Here is a 22585-nt window from a genome sequence, read left to right as displayed (position 1 = left end):
TGTAAATTAAACCAATCATTCCGAAACTACTTGTTTCCTTAACGTTAGTCAGCGCTAGATATTATTTTGTTATAATAGACGAAGCATTGAAAAATATGGTATAGTATATATATATTTAAATATATTTTTCTAATATAGTCCAGCGGAGTCATTAATCTATATAATCGACAATGAACAGTCTCTTTTGGCCCAGTTACAAAAGTGGTAAGTTAACCCTTACGGAAAATACTCAACTTGCGTGTAAATTCGTACCCTCGACTTTTTGTTTGTGGGAATTAAGCATTATCTATGAGCTGGGGGTTCGAATTTGCACCCAACTTAGGGTTTTTTCCGAGAGAGAATAAAGTTCTGGAGAGTGACAACAATAGAAATACTCAACATTATTACTTTCTTTAGGCATGGTAATAAAAGGTTTGTCGGTAATGCCATTTATGTACTTCAGTGTCTTGAATTCTGCGCGGAAACTTTCGAATAAAAATAATAGTATTAATAGTAATAATAGTAGTTAGAAACAAATAACAATATCCAGTAAGTTACATGTATAAATATATGTTCAAAATTTAACAACATTATCTTCCTATGTACACTTAGTTAACTGTTTAAACGAAATGCATTATTGTCCGACAGGTCCATGAACAGACGTCAGAAAGAGGTCCAGGTCTAATTTCTTCAATAATGATTGTGGGTCAGCAATACGTCGTTTCTTTTCAATCTAAAATGTATAAAATCAATCTAATATCTTATATGCCTAGATATAATTAGTGATATTTCTGTCAGTATAAGAACACAAAACTGTAAATGTAGTAAGGAAAAATCAAAAAATAGTTATTATAAAATACGAATAATCAATCCTATTTCTCATCCTATTCTAAGATGTACCTGCAACAAATCGGGTGTAGAGGTAATAATATTTGTTAAACCATGAATTTTCACTACAATACCTCATGGTTTTGTTTTCTTACCAAAGTTCTAGACAACAAGGAAGATTAACGTATTTCTAAATTTTAGATTTTTCTTTCTTCATTTTTCCTTCATTTCATTCTATGCTAACTTAAGAAATTGTAATAAATTTTTGCACCCTACCGGTTGATCTTCTACTGAGTCTGAGATTTTCAGTTTCTCCGAATCTGGGTTGCCATCTACAACATCAAATTAGTGTAACTTAGTTTTTATCCTCTTACTGATGATTCCTATGAAATACGTGTGATCGGGCGCATTTTCGAAATAATTCTGACATTTGAATTGAACTTTTTCGTGAATGTTAATATTATGACAATTTACTTGGAAAGAATTGATTTCAAATATTACGAAAAACTGTTATCAGTTCTATTGAAAAATAAAATGTGCGAGCTGAATTATTTTCCGGGTAATATTGTTCTGCAAAATTTGTTGAAGATCAGTAAAGCATGATGTCCAGTAAAAAATTCGTAAGAAATTCAATGACATTTCCAGGACATAAGAAAAATCTATGGATAGTTTCCAGGACCACTGAACACCATGTAAAGGTAATTTATTTAATGTGTTGTAAGTCTTTACCTTCATGCTCCGTTTCATCATCTTTCTTAGTCAACATGAGGCTCTTGGTTTGCGTTTTTGTAGCATTCTTCTTAACTTTGGATGGTGCGGTTTTTAATTTCACGCTCGAAGATAAAACAACTGATGTCTCTATTATATCGTTTTCAAATTTTGTTCCAAGTGTACTTGTGGGTTTCAGAGCCTCTTCTTTTGTGGATTTGGAATTTTTAATTTTCAGCTTCTTAGCCACTACTCTTTTCTTTGGTCTTGGAGAATGATTGAAAATTTCTTCATAAGCAGTGGATGTCATTACCTTCTGACATTCTGTTCCGTTGTCATCATCAAGATACCGAGATATTATATATTCCAAACTACTACTACGAAACTTTGTTCTCTTTTTCTTTATTGATACGGAATCAGTATGGAAAAACTGATATTCACCCAACTCGTTAATATGTAATTGAGAACTGTTGCCTGTGTTCCCAATTGTTTCAGTTTTATTCGCCGGAACTAATTTCAAACATTCCAAAACATTTGTTAATTCTTCTTTTGATTTTTTAGGCACAATCTCACAAATCTTCGGTTCGGATTGAGCGCTATAAACAGGCATAGAAGGTTCACTTTTTTGCGTATCCGATAATTGACGGGTTTTCGAACGAGTAGTTCTTTGATCGCTATTTTCCTCATCACTGAAAAGATCCCTTCTGATCTGGTCGACTTTAGACAACTGAACAGTCTGACTTTTTTTCACTGGAATGGTGATATTTTCTACAGGACATTCCTCATCATTTTTGTCATCGGAATCTTTTTCGAAAATCGTTTCACACTTTTGGGATACAATTGCTATAAGTTCGGTTGAATGTCTTGGATCAATAATTTTGCTAGTAGCTCCAAGGTCTTCATTCAATTCCGTGTAACTCATTGGTTGTGAGGTATCGTAATCTAATGTAGTCAAACCCACTGTCAATGGATCTTCATTTCTCATCGCATCACAAATTTTGGAGTCACACTCAACTTTGGCAGTCTCCTGAAGCACTTGCCGATTTCGTATTCTCCTGATCGATTTTCTACTTTTCAGAGGTGCATTACAGTCTTTTTTTCTTATCGTAGAACTTTTGTGTGTATTCATATTAGATGACTTTTTTGTGCCACTTTGAGCTGCATCACATTTTTTCTGTTTACAGTCTTCAGAAATTAATTTCACCGAAGCTTCTTTGGATTGCGTAAGCTGTGCTCCCTCATTACTTTCATTTTCCGAAATCCGTTTGCTTGATGCTCTGCTACTGTTTGTCGCATTGGGGTTTGTTTTTTTTTGAATTTGAATAACTTGCTTTGTTGCTGGATTATCAGACATTGTTTGAGTTGAACTCTTTCTCTGTTCATAAGTGGAAAATGTGGCTATAGTATGTTTTTCTTTGGTATTCATTTTCGCATTTAAATTTACTTGTTTGAACCTTACTCTATTTGGAGCTATCTTTGTCTGAGGATTACTTTTCAGCTTAGCCATAAGACGCAGTCTTTTTTCTTCCAAATGCATACCAAGCTTACAATCTAATGTAACGGATGATGAGGAGACTTGGCTATTCGAAGGTTGTGTTGTATTGCTTACAATTTCAGATAGCAATGGTGGCTTGAGTGCAAGTGAAACATCTGGCAAAAAGTGTTGCACACTTATAATTTTCGGTTTCAGTCTTGTAAAAGGATGAATATGAGTTTTATTAACTACCTGATTCTGTTTTGAACTATCTTCATAGCCAGAATTGTCCAAAGTAGAAAGTTTTGACTTTAAATTGGTTAAATTTTCTACTCCAGATTTAGAGCTACTAGGAGTTTCCGAAATATTAGCCTCGGACAGTAGTGCCTTATCTTTAAGCGGTGTTTCCTTTGTTGAAGCATCTACCTCCTCCTGAGTCTTATTCAGTAACAGTACTTTTAAAGGTGATGTTTCTCCTTTCTCTAATGACGAAGTATTTTGCATTTCAAAGAGATTTTTGTAACTTTCTACTGCAGCAACGCCGTTGTTTACAGTTATGGGAGAAAGTTTACTTATTAAATCGTGAGTATTCAGTACATCGGGTTGATTTTTGGCACTAGAGTCAGTGCTGGTATCGCACGCGTTAGATTTTGTTTTACATTTTGTTACCGACTTGAATGGCGTAGATGTAGTCGCAAAACTGGAGCAACTACATGATGATGACGTTGATGAAGATGAACTAGTGCCAGATGATGACGATTTGCTCGATTCATTTAGACTTGTGGAATCAGTACTCTGATTTTGTGGGGACCGTTCAAAAACATTTTCATCTTCAATCTGTTCTTGAATATTAATAGGTGTCGCATAGATCAATTCAGGTAATAGTACTTCAGTACTTGTAGAATTTGTCGATATCTTCAACTCTTTGTCAGCTTCTTCTTTTGACAAATTTTCCTTTATTACTTCAAACTGTGTTATTTCTGGTTTACGCTTTAAAGTACTTCTTATAAAATCATTATCCACCCCACTATTGAGCATATCATCAGGGTCCGTTTTCATGGACGGTGCAACAGGTACAACTTCGGACCCACTTTTTTTCGTGGTATTTAGGCTACTGAACACGTTATCTACAATATTCGGCTGTTCTGTACTCGGTTCATAATAAGGCGAACATGTTCCAAACTCTCCTTTCTTGATTGCATCAATCGTGATTTCTTCCATTGTTTTTGGCGTTAGCCTTATGTTTGGAGTCGGTGGAAAATCCGGCGTACTAATGATACCTGGAACTTTGCTTGATTCCTGGGTCCTGTTCGTAAATGGAGTTATAGTAATGCTACTTGGACTGAGCATTCTTGGAGTGGGAGGAATACCAGGAGAAATATCGCCTTTTCTTGGAGTTTCTAAATCACACATTTGCAATATGTGAGTTGTTAAACTATGAGTTTCAGGAGAAACTTTCAAACATTCACTTTTCTTTTGGCTAGAGTCATTAGGGCATAAAGTTGTGCTTTCGATTTCACGATTGTACTTGTGTTTTGAAATTTTTGTTTCCAAAGTTTTTAATATAGCATACTTTTTAACACTCAGTTTTTCTTTCGTTTTACTCACATCGAAGCCTTCAGAGGATTCCATCTCATCTTTAAGAGCATGTTCATGCCGTAATTCGGAGGTAACGATCTGTGCATCGGTTTGCACGACTAATTCGACATTTGTATTTAAAGCAGAGCGCTTTTCATGCAGTGATATCTCTTTGTTTGCTACTGAAGGACTAACATCCGCAACTACATCAGATATAACTTCGTCAAAACTATTCACACCCCGTTTTACAATAAATTTCGATTCATTCCGGTCCATTATTACGCCATGCTTAGACTGCTCAGCATTTTCACTTCCTTCAGATTTTGAAGCATTTTCCTTTCTACCTGCGCTGCAGCTTTTCCCAACTCTACTTTTCACTTTTACAGGTCCCTTTTTCACTAGCAATGTTGAACACGAAGGTTGTTGATAGTCCTGTAAAACTTGCCTAAGATCGGCATCCCAACTTTTTTTCACAGTACATGACGAGGATTTTGCTTGAGAATAGGATGGTGGTTCATCGTGTTCGACGGATGTCGACGAAGAACTGGGATGTGGAGATGTGCCGCCAAGGATCATTCCAACGCCAGTGTACTTATCCCAGCCTCCGAGTAACTTTGGAGCAGGGCTTCTGGTAGCAATTGGTACTTTACATGGCTGCTGATCTTTCACTGGTGTTTTTATTTTCTGTGACATCGTTACCGAACCAGAAAAAGGTGGAGACTTGAAGAGGCTTGTTCTACAAGCTGACCTTATACGTTTAGACGATTTTGGAGAAAATTGTACACTTTTGTCGCTGCCTGTCTTCTGCTCAGAACTTGATGATTTTTTTGGGGTGTTAAAATCCAGTGCTCTTATGTGATTGCTTCGCCTTCGAGGGGTTGACATGCTTAATCTGTTATTTCTGGACCTATTTCTTAACAATGACTTTGGAGTGTTCCGAGCAAATAAAATATTTTCCGTATGAGGCAATACTTTAGATTCGTCAACCTTGATATCCACATCTAATTGTTCAATCGGAACATCATTGGTCAGTTTTGCTGATGATACGTTGGATGTTGATGTGATATTTTTGTTATCGTGGAATTTTAGATAGGGAGAGAAACCGGTACCAGTTAAGGCCATTGTATCATCAAGATTTATCATTGGCATATTCCCAGCATTTTCAATCAGTGTTCCAAAGCTATTGTCATTTGCATAAAGTGTTATAGACTCAACTTCTGCAGAACTAGTCTGTTCTGTGTTCGTAACCGACAAAGTTTTAGACTCTACGGCGGTATTTGTCGGTACAATAGCAGGCTTAAGATTTTTCTTTTTTTTCATCATTTTGCGATTACACTTTGTATTAGCTCTTGATACCTGTGATGACGATGGAGGATTCGTTATCATTTTCTCTACTTTGGTAGCGACTTCAGGTTGAATCTTCGATTGAACTTGTATTGGAACATGTACAGCTCTAAGATACAACGGCAACATTGGCTCCAAATTGTCAGGTCCTAGAAAAAATATGCCAATTGTTTAATTGAATTTTAATACTTAATTCAATAATATTCGGACATGAATACAATTTAATGGTTTAAGAATATTTAAGGATCATAATTTCCTTGTTTACCTTTTGGGGCAATGGGAACGAATCGAGGTTCAGGGTAAGACACAGTTGACTGGGATGAGGCTGAAATGTTAAAGATTTCATTTACTCAAACTCAGTTTCTCAGTTTTCAATATTAATTGTACACATTCCTTAACTCTTATTTTACAGTTATGTTAACCACTCGTCAGTTTGTGTACAACAGATTTCAAGATTACACGATTCTGAAAGACATCATGGATTATGTGATTATAGATTTCAAAACATTTATAGGATTTCAAAAAATTTCGAAGTATTTCATAGGATTTTAGTGATTTCGCATGTCTTCACATAATATTTTACAAGATTTCACAGGACTTTAATAGATTATGGTATATTTCAGGAGATTTTCGAGACCATTTCATAAAATTTCATGTGCGATGTAGACCAAATGTGAAAGGTGGTCAACCCCTTGAGTAAGGTATGTCTCAGCATTAAAAATTACTCGTATTGAATAATTCAATTCTATTTTGTAATACAAAACCACCTGTATCACAGAGGTCAAAAGCTTGCGATTATCTAATGAGCACAAGTAAAATGACTCCGCAAAAATATTTTTTTTACAGATTAGTATTTATTATACAAATGAATGAGAGAGAAAATGAACTAAATCATGAATGCTGCGTCTATCCAATAAATGTAAATAACTCGTTTAAAGATCTTTTCTTTAATATTTCAAACTTACACAGATTTTCTGCTTTAATACTATTGCACACTTCTGCTGCAGAACAAAGAATTAATGTAGGCATCGCCATCATTTCTTGTTCACTGATGAGATTAATCTGATTGCCATTTAGCTCAGAATTAGAATTTGGACAAATGAGGTTTTTAACGGCTGGTTCCTCACTACTTTTGTGGCTTGTAAGATCATTTTCCACTACTTCAGTACTGTCTGCGATCTGACTTGTAGGAGGAATTGATACAGGTTGCGACAAGTCAGTGGACTGGATAGCCACAGCAGGCTTTGCTGCTATAGCATTCCCGACTGCAGGACCTTTGTCTGACATTTGTTTATTTCCAACAATGTTTGCATTAATAATACTCCGAATAGCTTCAGCGTTATGATCTTCAAGAGCATTGTCAACTCTTTCAACGTCTTTTGTTCTGTCTCTTTCGTCCTCCGGCTTACTATTCTGTTGTCGAGATGAACTACGTAATCTGTGCTTCAAAGGTAACTCCGTTATGCCATTTGAACTCGTACTTTTAGTGGATACTACTGAAGTTACTTCTTCCAGTTCCATGTCAACTACAGCGGTATTAGATGGTTCTGTCTGAATTCTGCAAACAAAATTAAAAAAAATTAGATAAATCTATCCCCAATTCAATAATGAAAGTGAATTTCATATATATAATATATAGCACCACAGTGTAAATTCAATTACCTAGAATTTGTTTCATGTTCCAAACTAACTCTGAAGTCATGCTCTTCATCTGGACTGGTATCGGTATCCACATTTGGTCCTATGATCTCGTCCAAAAAATTTTCAAATACTGGATCCGTTTCTGTCGCTACAACTATGGATTTAATTGCATTATTCAGCTCAGCCATGATCGAGGTGTTCATCTCGCCACTCATAGACTCACAAATGCTTTCATCCTTAGAAGGCATTTCTATGGGAAGTATTGCTTTGTTTATATTTTCAGCTATTCTTTCTTGCAATTCCGTCCGATTAAGTAGTTCTTTGGTCAGTAACTATAAGTTCACAAGATTTGTTAATTAAAAGAATAAATAATATATACTTGTAAGTATGATACATCGTTTGAATCTTTCTGTAAAAATGATTCATGCCACTGATAGTCTAAAATGACATGCTACCAAGTTGCTGCGTAGTTTTCAAGGGATTGTACATTCTGAAAGAATCATTTATTCACCAAAAACTTTAAAGGTTAAGCACTACTACCACAAAATATCCGTTTTGTCTAACATAAAGGAGATTCTGTTCAAAATGAAACATAATTTTTTTTATATATGGTGACAATTTTCTCACGCACAATGCAACTTTCAAAAAGACTAGTCCGTGTGAGAACGTCAGCAGACAAAATTTATGTGAAATGTGCACTGCATTTAGGTACATCAAAAAAAAAAATATCTGAAATTTTGTAGTAATGCATCACGCATGGTAGTGTTTAGCAGTTGGGTGTGCTGGGTAACGAGGGTCGATTCTATGTCCATTGCTTCTAAATTTTTTTCGTTTGTCCAACAATTTTTTCTGAACAGTCATTCATTTTCAGCTGATCCTCTATTGCGTCGAGTTCTGCCTTCGGATTTCGTCCGATGATGCAAAGCCAGTAGTCATGTTGAATGAGAATATTCTTCCCAACTCCCAAATAATACCATGCAAAAGAAAATGTCAAACTGATCTTGCACAAACACACAGCGTTTGGAATAAGTAAAGTTACTCAAGTTTTTTATCGTTATTTCACAAGTCAGGCTGCCGAAAAACATTTCCAAAATTTAAAAACAATTAGCTGCGTTCGCACTTAAGACTATAGAGTCCCATAATTAGTCTTACAGTTTACAGAACAAACTTATTATACTCTAAAATATGGTTGAGGAAGCAAGAATCAAGTGTGACGTTTTATCCATAAGGTACTGGCATAACCACAAGATTTTCAAAGTAAACTTTTTCGTATCCTAAGTACTAAGCTTCATATGCTTTCGAATTTACTGATCTGTACAGATCGCACAAGATTTCAAATGTAAATTGTGTTCTCCATGAGAATATCAATCATACAACAGCACAATAGACATTTGTACGAATAGATTCAAATGTGACATGTCACATAACTGAGTTAATAATCACCTTAATGAGGTAATTCATACAAGTAGGCAGTTGAAAAAGAGGACGAATTTTAGGAACGTCAAAAATCTCTAAATTCGTCTGTTTTTTCGGCCGTCCAGTTGTATACACCCCCGTAATCAATGTGTCGTATATGATTTGTATAATGAGATCATTGCATGCTACATATTTGTGCAAAATCAGAACTATTATAAACTTACGCTTAAATTTTCAATTGGCTCATCGTCCAGCTCATTTGACTCTGATTCCGAGAGGGCGTAGGGAGTGGTTTGTACTTCAATGCTGGAGTACGTGGTCAATTCATCGGTACTAGTAGCCATCGTTTTTCCTCCGAGCATTAAGTTCTTGTTTTCCTCATTATCTGTCCGCCTCAAATCCGTTATATCTGTTACATCTTCCAAACCTGAACTGCATTTCTCCAGTCTTCCACCTGTAGTTTGTACTAAATTACACTAATGATCTGTTCAAAGTACAATATCCGTAAATATTATTGTTTGACGTGTAAACACCCTACTCGAAGTTTCCTGCTCCATTCCCTGGTTGGACAATCTCGTATCGTGACACATCTGTGTCGTAAGAGATGAAAAATCACCCAAAGGAGGGCGATCAGTGTACTCATTTTTTGTTGAAGTGCAGTAAACGCCATCACTGTCATGGCTAGTAGACGGCTCAGGCTGATGGGGTACGCTGCTCAAATATGTATGACCAGGTAAGCTTTCCAGTGGAGTAGCTTCTACTGTTTCGCAACGTACTGAAATAATTTATTGTATGATTTACTTGAAGTGATCTCAATATCGAATTAAGTCGCATTGTATTTCATCAACAACTTCTGGTTAATCAATTACAAATATGCCACTCACACTGACTGCTTACTGGCTCGGTCTGGTTTTCACTTAGTTGATGTAGCGGTTTTGGGCAACGCCTAGAACGGTCTCTATCACTGGCACTGTGATACCTTTTACGTATACTACTAGTTATTAATGGAGATCCGCCATAAGTTTGAGAACTCGCCTGTAAATAATTTGTGTTTAAATCGATGTGCCCCATTTTTCAAGGATAAGTAATGGAGATAAAATTTAATTATAGTACACGAGGATTCGATAGATTCTCAGTAAAACATCGTAAGCTAATTTTTTATTAAATTGTATTAACAAGGATGAAGTTTGTAACTTCAACACAACGAAACAGTTTTCGGAAAACTTTAGAATTTCCAAAAATGTACCAAATTATAAATTGCTTTTGTGATATAATTGTGAGGTGAGTAATATTATGTTACACAAATATTTAGAACATCTTTTGCGCTATGCAATCGTGAATATAATCTATTTTTGCCATTACAAGTTAGCTTTTAGATGTGCATCTACAGTATTTTAATTTTAGTCCATTAAATATTGATAAACATTACCAAGAACAAAATACTTTTAAATAATACACAAAATACGTAGATGTATCTCTGTTCGTGCAGAAAAATATAGTGGCTTGAATATTTATGGTAAAAAGATATTTAAAAAATTTTTTTATTATATTTTGAAGTAGAAGCTCGCATATTGTAGTTCTTGACAAAATGAGGTTTCTAAAATGTTTAATAAATATTATAGCGTGGTGTTGGCAAGCATGACGAAAAGTGATGATTTTGACTTTTAAGAAAAAATAATAGTGAGATACAAATTTCTAATCCGTTCATATGCATATGAAATCAAAATTCTTCAAAGTAGCAAGAACTTGAAAGAAATGAGCTAATACTTGTGATGGAACATTGATGTTTACTACAAAACGTTGTCCTCGAGATCCTCCAATCAGAAATCGCAACTGGTCCAGCAAATCGCCACATCGTTTGACCTGCTCACAATCCGCAACTTTATTCAATCTCTCCTGCACTGTAATCAAAATATGCAACCTCAGGAATGGCTGCCATACAGCACTTGACCTAAAGTTTGTATATGAGTCAAAGGGTATGACATTGCTAAATTTCTCAAACTGTTATAGAAAATCCAAACTATTTGCATGGGCATATTTACGACTTAATTAGCGTCAATGGTAACTCATAAGTAAATCATTTCTAAGCATAGCTGTAAAGATGTCCATCGCAAGATGCATCGAAATTGGTACAGCTGTTCAATCCCCAAAAATTCATCTTATTACTAGCATAAAATTTAGAGAAAAAAAAAAAAAAACGCAGTAAACTACTATTTTAAAAAAATATCATATCGACCTATGTTCATTTATCACCGTAACTCAGTATTATCGTAAATTTGAATTTGCAATCCAGCCTGATTACTGAGATTTCAGGGACAAAGATAGGTGCATTTCAAGATATGAATGGAAGTAAAAGTTAGGGGGTAATCCGCTACTTTAGAGTTATTATTGAGAAAGGTGATGCTTCAGGGGAAATAAGAAAATCAATAAAGTTTCGGATTAAATCGAAGACTATGCAATAACACTAAACAACTTGCTACTGCCAGTACTGCAATAGAAAACAAACTAGTTTGAATCGAAAGAATTAGAACAAACACAGAAGTTTATTTTTCTACATTCGTCCATATTTCTGTTCTTTTGGAAACCAAAAATTACTCTCATATAACAATATTACTTAGTCAAAAAGGATTTTTGCTGTCTACAAATTGAAACATAATGATAAATGGTAGTGATCTTTACCATTGCATATTGTGGATTAAAGAAAGTATAAAAAATACATTGTCTCGTACTTGGATGCCTTATCATTATGTGACTAATGGTGCAGAATGTAATGATTTTTATTTTTAATACCTGCAGTAATAAATATTCATTACACAAATAGATTTTTTTAAACGAATTTTACTTGTCTTGTCTTTAAAAAATTTGTAACATTAATGTGGATTGCTAATATAACGAGTTTAGGAGATTAAAATGTCACCTAATAAATGAGCAGCAGAAAATTTATCAAATATATCAGTAAGTGTATATCCGTTGACACGGGTGGTGAACCGTCTGCCGTTTAATACAGCAGTGCGACATTCATGCAGGTGTGGAGAGGCTTCCAAAAACGATCTGGCAGCCTCATTGCATTTTTGGTCTTCAAGGTATCCTGAAATTCAAGAAAAAAAAAAAAAAATTCATGTTGAAGAAAAACCACAAGTGTCAAATAGCAGTTTCGAGGGTGTATGGGTCGCAATGCCTGAATCAAGCGTGATGAAGAGAGAAAAAATTTCCAGTGGTGTTATTTGTGTAAATGACAGTAAACGCAAACAAAATAACATACCTACTACGAAAAAAAAACATTCATCTAATTGTAAGCAAATTTGAATAACACAAGCTCAGATATCAGCAATTTGAGCAAACGTTTTTTAATTAGAACGTTCAAAGTGATCAAGCTGTGATGTTTTTGGGCTTGTTTTGTTCTCCATAGAGATCTTCGTAGACTCCTGAATATTTTTTTCAAATAGTTATTTTCAGAGTCGTTGAAAATTTGTTTTTATAAGTACGGCACAAAAGGTGTTCATCAACAATTACACTTGCATACGGTAGCTGTAATGAAACGTAGAATGTCTTGAATGTTTTTAATACAACTTGTGAGGATCAGGTCAGTTTACGAAATGAGATCAAAAACATTAGAATTGGTTTGAAATCATCAGAATTTAATAATTCTAAACCTTTTCATTATATGTCTCATTATACCTTCTCTATTGATGAATATTTAGTTTTATAGGTGGGCAAAGTCCCGTATGATATAAATAAATAAATAAATCATACAACTTTTAGGCAAATTGTTCATACCTTAGCCTGTGTTATTCATATTTGTTTACTTCCATTTCTGTTACACAGTACACAGAAATAACACTGTTGGAGCTTTACTAAATAGTTGTTCCCTTTTCCTAATGTTTCATTCAGATATTGTGACCTTCTCATCTTCAATTGCATACGTACGTACTGTATAGTAACTTATGTTCAATGCTTGATAACTAATCTACAAAATATTATTTAAATTTGGAAAGTGCATCCGATAAGAGAAGTTGGATTGAAGTTTAATTACTGCCTGTAGAAACACAAATACAGGCATTCTTTTTAGGCATCCATAATCTTTGATACTTTAAAAGGTTATTTAATTTGGTACTTTACTTATGTACAATGCGTATTAAGTCGAGCGTCTTATGAGGTGAAATTGAAGAAAACATAGATTTAAACTCTGACATGACATAAATAAGTTTTATTTTATCGCTAGCTAAAACACAGTATGTATTTTAGTTTTTCAGAGATAATAGATATCAAAGTTTGTTACTACAACTATATATTTTCTTCACTCTAGATGTGAATCCATCATCATTCGTAAGTACTTCAAGAACATAGCAACTTGAATAGTCACTTATTGCGAGTATTGTTGTCAAGACTTGGGTTTAGTAATTAAATTTAATGCCAGACTGTTGTGGAATACTGTTCTTGTGATATCTGTAGGTTGTATAATGTAGTAAGCTCAATGTTAATAATATTGAGTTTGTTTCAAATCATCTGAGATACGTCTTCATGTATATTCTTTTTCGGGACTTTTGAGAATTCCTGTATTCATCCTCCAATAGCAGATGAGTACGGGGTTGAAGTTAGTATTTTAAACGAAAGAAATGTTGGTAAAACTTACTTTCAAGAAATCAAGTTTCCAAAATATAAGTATATTTTGCTTTGTAATAGTTTATTAAACTTCAGACATTTTTAAAGTTGCCAAATGAATTTTTACTTTACATTTGCATCATTGAAGTAACGTTATTAACTTTGACCTCATTTATTTCTAGGGCTACTTGAGACTAGCAAATCTTTCAGGTAGATAGACTATAAATAATCTTTCAAACTTTCTGTTTTTGAAAACTAGCAAATAATAGACTAATAGAATTGATAACCAATTCAAAGAAATTAAAGCAGTCTATGATGTTGTTCATTTTACACTATGCATTGGATTGTCGATTATATTTGCTACAATTACTACCTAACTGGTGTATTATTTTAATTCCATGCTTCCTCAATCAAATTCAACAATGCTGATCATATGGAGAATTTATTATATATGGAGAGTCTAACAAAAGCAGGCAAGATCGGTAAGTGTGCTGTACTGGCTCGATTTTCACCGCGCTATATTTTCAAGCCTCAAAGTTCAATGCAGCTAAGGTTTGGATCAATAAAAATAGAAGAAAAAATTATAGTAATTTGATTCAAGTCACCTTACCAAGATTCATATACCCATCAAGAATTCAAAATCAACAAAGACTTGGCTTTTCGATCATGCTTGATCGATTGGAACGTCAGGTGTACGGGTAAAGTATGCGGAATAAGAGTTTTGGATACTACAAGCTGCTTAGTAAAGAATCACAAAACACAGATAGAGAATAAGTTACGATTATGCACTTAAAGGTACGTGAAGTGGGTGGTGTAGTTGAATGTAAACAGCTACAAGCAAACATATACGTTGTAAACACGCCACTTTATTCTTTCGTAACTCTATTGAAACGGAAAGTTAAACGATCGTGATTAAAGATGAAAGTCAGAGAATAAGAAGAAATTAGATTCTACGTGCACAAAGTATTGTTCACAACAAAGGCTGTTGATATTCCCGCCAGAAGTAAAGGTTAGCGACGACTAAGAAGCCAAATAAAATCTTACCGAAAACCAGTCTTGCAATTTCCGATGGCAGTAGAGCCTCCATTTGTTTAACTCTGGAAGACACGCCGAAAACGATGAAGATACTTCACAAATAAACTGTTAATACTAATAGTCCGCGGTCAAAATTGAGACGCTACTGAACTGAATCCAAGCAAAACATTTTTTACGTTTGTATGCACTTGTACCAGAGGAGTAGGCCTGTACTCGCGACAGTGGCGACGACATTGGTAAAAAGATCAACTGCACAGCTCTTTTCTCTAAAAGTTTCCCTCGCTCTCTCCAGTTGAGTTGAGCTTAAGTATACCGGGTGTAAAAAATCATTGAAATACCCTGGACAAAATAGCGGATCATATAAATGGGCCCATTCACGAATCTTCGTTAATCTTTTTGGAATAAAAGTTTCGAAGTGGTTTTATTGGATGTGTACACACTACGATACGAAAATCCTCCAATTTATTGCTCTCCAGGCATTGACGTTTTCGAGAAATTCGGCAATCAATTTTATCACCGGATAGAATCTTTTCTTTCGATTTTTTAGCACTCCCCGTCGTCGTAAAACGATTATTATCTAATGTATATTTTTATAAGAAAGTCACATCTTTTTGAATACGCAATCCATACTCAGGTAAATCCTCCGCTGAGAGAAAAAAGTCTTTGAATCAAAAAAAAAAATTGGTTCGATAAACTAAATGCGGCGTTCACGGACAGCGAATATTTGGTTATTACAACAATTTATAAGTTGCACGAACTAAATGAAAAATACTTCTCTTGGCTAAATTATTATTTAACACAAGTACGTTTGCATTTGTTTTGTTTTTTTAGTTTCTAGTTTCTAGTTCTGTTGTTAAGTTTTCTTCTTCTATTTTTATTTTTATATCTTCGGTCTGTGTATAGGGTCGTTATTGAACCTCTGCAGAATATATGCAACTGGATTAGTAATAAATAAATAAATAGGAGGATGTACAATCAAAGAAATTAAACATAGGTAATATGAAAATCATTTTGATAATCCAAATATTCTACTCTTTGATTTAACACATGTTTAATCGACGCAAAATAATGTTTTGTTAGTTTCAAAAAATCTTATTTATTGGAATTGAATATTTAGTTGAAAAAATTACAGCTAGGTTTGACAAGCAACTGAACATTCAGTTTAGTGTAGTGTTTTATCAATTAATTAAAACAACTTATTTATTGACTGTAGTCTCATATCGTTTGGATAAACAAATGTTCAGGTTATAATAAGCTAAGGTAATTTTTTATTACAATTACTATATGGGTTAGACACCTTCAGGCTTCAATAGCATTGATTTAATTTTTTTCTAGAATTTTGTCATACTGTTTGAGAGTAGTGTCCATCATTTATTTTACAATTTTTCTAGCCGCCGTTCCCGAGTTTTTGGAAGCCCAAATTTTAATATATTCGAAATCCACGAATTTTTAACCGATGATATCTCCAAATTGAAAAGTCGTATCAACAAAAACAAGAGGTGTTTGGATTTTATACGAACCCAAATACTTCCTTGTTTTTGTTGATACGACTATTCAATTTGGAGACATCATTGATCAAAAATTTGTCGATTTCGAGTATCGTAAAATTTGGGAACGGCAACTCGAAAAATTGTGAAATAAATCAGGGGCACTACTCTCAAATGGTATAACAAAATCCTAGAAGAAAAATGAAATAGAAGGTATTGAGGTTTGAAGGTGGCTGACTTGAAGTGGAATGTCCCATATTACTGAATGGAACGAAAGGAAGTTCCACAATCATTTGGAGTGATTCTGATTTAAAATAAAATTGATGTTTTTAGCATAATAACGGCAATTGGTAGATTTTACAGTAGCGCAAATAACTTGTAATTGTTCGCAAGTTGGATAAAACCCATTTTGAGCTTCCGATTAAATGGTCCGTGATTTGGTTCGGGATTTGAACCGGGGACCAGTTGCAAATGCCAATCATTCTACCTGGCTGCACATCTGTATCTACTATGCCAAATTATCGCACAGACTTCGAATTAACTTTTGCTCAGTTAGATCACGAGATATATTTATCTCACCGATACAAAGCTAGTGCTAGGTGACGTGAAGAGATTTCAACAACATCAAAGGAGTGAAAAAGCGGATAAAATAGTTCAATTAACGAATGAAACGCTCCCAGTCAACAAAATATTTATTGGACATATGTACATAATTTGTCTATATAAATGGTTCAAGTCGCTGAAAACTTCGATTTAATTAACTTTAGGTTTTCCCAGTTGCTGTACACGTTGGACTTTTGTGGTTTTTTTCGACCAACAAAATATTCGAACATAGCTAAATTTATTGGACTATTCGTGATTGTAGATAGATTCATTGTATTATTTGTATGGAAATAATTCTCTTGTTGATTCGACTGATTCATACATTTGAAACAACAAAAGTATATATGCAGTTAGTCGAATTACGTTCGCTGACTTGGATCAACGAAACAAGTGGTACCTATATACCTGTGAAACGTGGATCCGTTTAGACTAAGAAACACAATTTGTTTCTTTCAATCATCAAAAGTTCCTGACAAATTCACATTTAGTTCATTCAACCATACATATTCAACAATGTATAAGTTTAATCGGAAAGAATAAAAATCACTTCTTTTAACGAAATCAATTTATTTACTGAATCACATGCAGGGACTGATTCAAGAGGATCAAATTTAATTCCGTGGAGTAATAAATTCTTTGACGGCAAAAAATATTTAGTTGAAATGATTACACGCATTCAACCGCAGGTATCCCCTTCTTCAACCGGATCATGGAGTTGACACAACTCACTCAAACTAAATTTTTTTGGGACCTTTCAAATTTTTAATCAAATCAACCGCATAGTTCAAATAACACATCTCGTTGACTTAACCTGACAGAATTTATTATGTTAACTACGCTATATTCATTTTCACAAAAGAATGATTGAAACAACAATTTTTCATCCAACTAAATTGATTTCGTTGATTTAATGACTTTTTTCTCTCCGTGCAGAAAGTTCCAAATACATGTTGATAGTCTTTTGACTCATGTATGTGAGAAATGGTGAGAAGGCCCAAAAGATAAATAACTGTCGCGAAGACGGCATCGAATAAGGGGTGTTTCACTGATTGTGAGAAAAAAAAATGATACCACGATTACAATGTTTCACGATTACTTACATTTTATAGAGTGATTATGAGAGATCACTCGATAAATAAATTCTACTTAGATTAGGTGATTTCTCATGATTTCAAAGACTTTCTTCAGTCAATGGTTACGGTAACAAAGAGATTTCTGTAATCAACAATAAATGATTTCTTCATGACTATCAATGATCAGTAATGCAAAATTTTATTTTAATATTACTGATTTCATTCTGATTTCGAAGATTACGAAATTATCTGGAATCATATTAACACCACGATTATTTGAATGGAAGACCCCTTGGTATCTAAGACCACTGTCTAAGCCACGGTCTTGAATACAGGCTTGAAAATAACCTCAATTTTTCGGAAGTAAAGGAGGCCCCCGTTTTAAAGCCAAATTAGTAGTTCCATAAACGGACGCGCGGATCGCCACGTATGCAGGAGTAAGTTGTGCTATATTCATGTGTTCTGGCGTTCCGGTGAAAAATCGGAATAACCGACAGCGTTGACTGAAAATGTATAAAGACTGTTAGCCTTGTGGAGTTTCTCGTAATCGTCAATAGGCGAGGTAAATTCATCGTCAAGCGGCGTCTTCTGCGTCCTACATTGCACGCACAATTCATATCGGCAAGTGGTCGGTACGTAGAAGCAACTGGAGGCAACATAAACTGATGTTGCTCACCGCGTGTATCCAGATAATGCAGATTCGAATGTTATTATGCCTATGGAATGACAAACGGGAACAGACTGAAATTTTTATATAGCCTCATATGGACACCGTATACTTTTTTCAACTATGCAAATTCATTGGAGCAAAATTCACCATGTTAATCTAACTCCATCGGATCGATAAAAATAATGTTATTTAAATAGATGCATAATAAACATACACTTGGTCAGAGTTGTAAATAATGCATAAAATTTTTTAATTCATTAGCATTTCCATTAATCATTAATCTTTGTTTTTTAATGGAAATAATTTCTATTAACTATTAAATTAATTTTTTTAATGGAAAAAATTTCCTTATTTATTAAATTTCTTTATTTAATGGAAAAATTTTTTATGAAAAGATTAAATTTAATGAATAATGTATTACCTTTTCATAACAATTTTTACAACCCTACACCTGGTGAGAAGTCTTTTCTTGATGCAAACGATGGAAGAAACAGTCGAAGAAGTTAATCAAAGTAAGAAGATATAGGTATAATTGTTCCTGTACGTACCTTATGTAGTTTGTATACATATGTTATACATTACTCATACCGGTGTCCGAGGATATATTGCTTCAGTCAACGCTCATACTTTCATTGCGAACGAAGATGCAGCTGACATATAAAAATAATTTCTCAATTTACGTTAGATTTCCGAGGTTTTTTTAAAACTCTGTTCATTTCCAGGAGAAAATTCAGACCTTTCTACACAAAAATACTACTTGTAAATATTTTTTGGAAATTAGATAACACTGAATTGTTACTAATTTTTAAGTCCGTGCTGTAACAAACTCGGATGAACCGCAGGATATCATTATCACAAAAGTAATAAAAAAGAAATTAAAAAATTATTATGGTTCATTTTTTCAACCTCTAGTTGTATTATCTGGTTAGATTGCGACTCTGCCCGCCGACTAGTGTCCCAGAATATAAATGCCATATCTGTCCGCTTTATTATCCATTTGTGACAGTGTTCGTGTTTATTATTAGGAATTTCGAGTTTGAGAATAATATTTCTCGAAAGGGTCCGAACGGTGTTTCACCGGGTCTTTCAGCATTATGTAATGTTATAATAACCAAAGTAAGTAATATCGATCATAATTGTATAATAATGAAATTCTGACATCTGGAGTTTGTCTGATGGATTGTTTACGAATTTTGTGACTCAAAAGATAAACATTTCACGATCCGTTGACGTTTACTAAATAACTTCTAGAGATTAGGTACAAGTTTTCAGCGGTCAGGAGGTGAAGGTTTCAAATTTCTCTGAATACACGTCAATCAAAATCATTCAATTAACACTCTGGCTATACATGACTACTGTTGGAATGTCAAACTATGAGAGGAGAAGGTAACGAATGATTGCGAACGTTGCATGCTCTCCCGGCGAGAACCGGGCAGGGTTGACAGATGAAACAATGAAAAAAATATCGGACTCACAAGATTTTGTTTCGCTAGAACACAATTTGCTCGCTGTCGTGGCATAGCAACATAACACTTGACTTCGTACTCGACCTCTAAAAACTTTAAGTAAATGTGACGTGATGTAGTCCTCGTGTTCATTACAATCGTTACTGAAAAATCATTATGAAATGTCACAGGTACTTTTGCACTGAGGAGCTGACGAGAGAAACAATTTCCATATTCGGAGCTGAACGCGATGATAATATCGCCCCAATATAGAAGCCGAACGGATTTCATCGCGCGTGAAACGGACATTATTCAGTGTATGTACAGCTTTAATGCACTCATACTTCGGTAAATAAAAAATAATATGATGATTTTTATCAATGTTTTGAATCTCGAAACAATTAAAAACATTATTGATTTCAGTGTACGCTACGAAAAACAGTAAAGAAAGTGTAGTTTGGACTTCTGGTAACATTGAATATGACCAATAAAATTGGAAAAAAATGAATAAAAACAAAGGCATATTGTAAGGTTGAACGCGACGCATTTTTGAAAGTCAAAACCAGTTGCGAGAAATATAAAGTATTTGAAAGTGTAGGTAAGTGCAGGTCTGATATTCATAAATATGTAAAAATGAAGCTTTGCTGATGTAATGTAAATGAAAATCGAACGAGATTTGTTAAATGGGTAATTTGTTTCGCGCTCGGCCGACTATGGCGCTGTATGTTTCTCTGCGTTGCCAACATAACTGACTAATGTAAAAAATTAGCCATCTCAGATTCATTGTCCTGAGGTGTACATGCGCTACATTTCGAATTTGGGCTGCTTGATATAGTATCGAGGCATTTCGATGCACTGCGATGTATTATGACGATTGTCTGTGACATATAGTATAGAACATTACACATATATATTCAAACATATCTTGTTAGCAACTACAGTCGATAACCCGGAGTACAGTAATTTAGAGAGCCTGAAATAATCGACTTATCCCGTAGATTAAATCAGAATACTTTCCTTAGGTTACTGGCGAAAGCCGACTGACCGTAACAACGAGACTGAGGCGGACTGAAGGTAGGAACTGTACCTATCCGGCTTTGGCCGTGATCCCACTCGATATTGCACTAGTTTTTATGTGCGACAAACTTCACTCCACTGCAGCCAGTATTTCGATTATAAATCGATTGAGTCCGCGGAAAGTCAAAGACGTAAGTACGGTAGTTCATTATCAACAATGATTTATATGAACATATTTTACGCATGTTCTGCTTGGAGAAATTAAAAAAATTGCATAGAGTCAGAAGTAACAAGTCGTGAAAATAGTATTTTTAGCACTTCATTACTTTGCAAACTAATCGTATTACTGAAACCGCTATCAAGTATGATCGAAATCTTTTATTTTTAATGTTCTCTTTCTTCATAAAATAGTTCCTTCATTACTCATGAAATTGTATCTTAATCCATTATTTTATTCAAACATAAATCATCATACATTTTATATAAACGTTGTGTTAACTGCACCGGAGTCCTTTGAGTTTTCATGAATTCATTTCGATAGAAGCATACGGTCAGAGAAAGCGAGACATGGCGATCTTCAATGGCTATCATTTAATGGTAAACTAATGTAAATTTCATCGGTATAGCCAAATTTATTCTTCCTCAAACAATTAAATTGAAAACGAATTCATAGACCCCTTTGTTTTTGTTGATACAACTCTCCAATTCCGGATGACATCCATCAAAAATTCTTTAATTTCATGCATCACATAATTTTTTTACTTTATTTTTAACTGCAATGACGGATTGTTTAATAATCTAAATTAATGTTTTTGAGGTTTCAACAGAATGCCCTAAATAACGGTACCCAACTCGTATAATGTGACGATGATTTGTTTCAGACACAGATCGTTGAGAGGCAGTGGCAGAGGGAAGGAAGAGGGGGAGAGGTAGGGAGGGGGGAGATAATTAAAATATTTATGGTTCATTTTTAATAAAATCTTATTTTTAAATAAAGTTGAAACGAACATCATTCACTGTGTTACCATTGATTTCTAATATGGTTTGTGTCAGAATATGCATGTTTAATAATCACCCTCCAAGATTGTTATGCGTAAAAAGGAATACGATGCGCAATCTACACGTAAATACGAGTGTAAAAATTACGCTTTTTCCTCTAGTCGTTAATGTATACAACTTTTTTTCATTTCTTTCCCCCTCGTCAAATCGCCACAAGTCACTTTTTTCTTTAGATAATTTTTTCAACTTTCTCACTAAAAGTATAACTACAACGACAATAAATCAATGTGCAAGATGTAATGATGTTTGCTCCAATTTTTTTCGATGCGGAATATCATATAACTATTAGTATCTTCAGAACAAGGTCGTAGACTTGATGAGATAAAAATGTTGCAGGGCTTATAATAGTACTTTATTCCCGACTCAACCGTACAGTTAGCTTCTACGATCTCAAAAGCGGGATGAAAGTGGCATATTTTTCACTAAAAGGCATTTGTGGGAAATATGAGCTCATATTGACCCGGAGACGAGATCTAATTGTTCAGGAACTATTTTAACCGGTTAAACAGGCCACATTATGCGGCACTAATATAAAGTCTTTATACCGCTGTTCAAGATGCGCAGTTCGAAGTGAGCATCAAAACTGCGGTATAAAGACTTTATATGGTAGGTCTCGGGTTAACGGT

At 34.4% G+C, this 22585-nt stretch overlaps 1 protein-coding gene across 4 annotated transcripts; it reads right to left on the bottom strand.

Annotated features, from left to right (window-relative positions):
* Nucleotides 1-94: 94 nt before the first annotated feature.
* LOC107227074 (serine-rich adhesin for platelets-like) lies at nt 95-14815 on the bottom strand. Of its 4 annotated transcripts, none has more exons than XM_046734034.1 (12): nt 14615-14815; nt 11886-12056; nt 10736-10869; nt 9853-10003; nt 9507-9743; nt 9193-9434; nt 7574-7884; nt 6877-7469; nt 6177-6236; nt 1537-6060; nt 1084-1139; nt 95-712 (listed from the first exon to the last, which is right to left on the bottom strand). In XM_046734034.1, the coding sequence occupies exons 1-12, from the start codon at nt 14655-14657 to the stop codon at nt 614-616; spliced, it is 6621 nt and encodes a 2206-aa protein (XP_046589990.1). In that variant the 5' UTR covers nt 14658-14815; the 3' UTR covers nt 95-613. The 4 variants fall into 4 exon arrangements, with proteins under 4 accessions (XP_046589990.1, XP_015523600.2, XP_046589991.1 ...); XM_015668114.2 differs by having other exon boundaries at nt 9193-9422; XM_046734035.1 differs by having other exon boundaries at nt 10760-10869.
* Between the last annotated feature and the right edge of the window lie 7770 nt (nt 14816-22585).

Source organism: Neodiprion lecontei, chromosome 3, assembly GCF_021901455.1.
Source record: "Neodiprion lecontei isolate iyNeoLeco1 chromosome 3, iyNeoLeco1.1, whole genome shotgun sequence".
Classification (NCBI taxonomy): domain Eukaryota; kingdom Metazoa; phylum Arthropoda; class Insecta; order Hymenoptera; family Diprionidae; genus Neodiprion; species Neodiprion lecontei.
The sequence above is the reverse complement of the archived record's forward strand: the minus strand, read 5'-3'. Positions and strand labels throughout refer to the sequence as shown.